Genomic DNA, 1,308 nt, shown 5'->3' on the forward strand with positions numbered 1-1,308 from the left:
AAAAAAAAAGAAGAAATGAGAAAACAAAAATTAAACAATGGGGAATATATTTAGCATTTTCAAAGAAGAAAATCTGTGTTAAAAGAAAAAGACAAAGAAATACAAATATCACAACTTTTGAAAACCTGTGTTATTACTTTCTGGCCAAACTGTCAGATGGAGGAAATAAAGACTTGTCATCATAAACACATGTAATGTCTTTATTTGAGAAACAAAAGTACAATGTTAGCATAGTTCAGAACATAAAGCACAAAACCACATTTCTCACCTGATCTTTGGAAAAAGCTTTGACATGAATATGTTTGACAGTTTGAACTACTCCATCATAAAATTTCACAGTGTAAGTACCTAAAATTCAAGAAGATATGATTTTAACTTGCTGTTTCATGAAAGCAGCAACTTTTAAAGAATATACACAAAGGAGCTCCAAATACAATAAATGTGTTTAAAAAAAAGCTGAAGAATCACACTGAGGGCAGATTCACAGTGGCAAAGTACCCACTTAGCATGCGCAAGACCTTAAGTTCGATTCCTAGCACACACACACACACAAAGGCAAATTTAGCTTCCTATTTAATTGGTCAGACTGGTTTATTTTTTTAATCTAAGCAATTCAAAATTCACTTTAAAAATTTTATGCTGTTTGATTAAAATAAGAAATATGTACACTGAATTTGAGCCAAGGGGAAAAAAGAACAGTAAAACAATTAAAAATAGATACAGACTTACTAATTCCTTGGTGAGTGGCATTTGCAATTTAATCTTTACTTGATTTTCTGTTTTGAAGGGCAGTAATCAAGTCTTTTTTAGAGGCTGTGTGAACCTTAAAATCTGTGAACCTATCTTGGCCAAAATGCTAAATGCTATCCAGCAGTTGTTCAATAGGAATCCTGTGAAATATTAAAGATAGAAACCCATACATCTAGATATGTTTGTTTGTGGATTTCTTGGTGCTGGCAATTGAACCCAGGGCCTTGTACATGCTAACCTCTCAAGCAATCAAATCTCCACCAGAGCAGAGTGACTCACTACTTACCCACTGAAACACTGTAACATTTCCATCTCCTCTTATTTTTTAATAAAGTAATTTTTTTAAATTATGTAGTTGAAAATAGCAGTTGCATGCTGATGCTGGCTCTTACCAACTCACAAGTTTTTTTGAGACAGGGTCTCATAATATAATTCAAATCAGCCTGAAACACACCGTGTAGCAGGGTTTGGCTTGATTTCACAGCTATTATCCTACCTCAACCTCCCAAGTGCTGGGATTACAAGCATAGGCCACCATGGCCAGTTCTTTTTTTTTTT

The 1,308-nt window shown here is 33.9% G+C and overlaps 1 protein-coding gene across 5 annotated transcripts in view; it reads right to left on the minus strand.

Moving 5' to 3' along the window:
• The window catches only part of Phf20 (PHD finger protein 20), a 111,876-nt gene that overhangs the window by 42,050 nt on the left and 68,518 nt on the right, over positions 1–1,308 (minus strand). For 4 of the 5 annotated variants that reach the window (XM_005363049.3, XM_026787059.1, XM_005363050.3 and 1 more), the window contains one exon: positions 269–348. The exons of the other annotated variant lie outside the window; for it this stretch is intronic. In XM_005363049.3, coding sequence (XP_005363106.1) covers positions 269–348 — 80 coding nt within the window. The remainder of the gene's footprint in view (positions 1–268; positions 349–1,308) is intronic. 5 annotated transcript variants of the gene reach the window in all.

The sequence above is a fragment of the Microtus ochrogaster genome, linkage group LG8 (genome assembly GCF_000317375.1).
Source record: "Microtus ochrogaster isolate Prairie Vole_2 linkage group LG8, MicOch1.0, whole genome shotgun sequence".
Lineage (NCBI taxonomy): Eukaryota > Metazoa > Chordata > Mammalia > Rodentia > Cricetidae > Microtus > Microtus ochrogaster.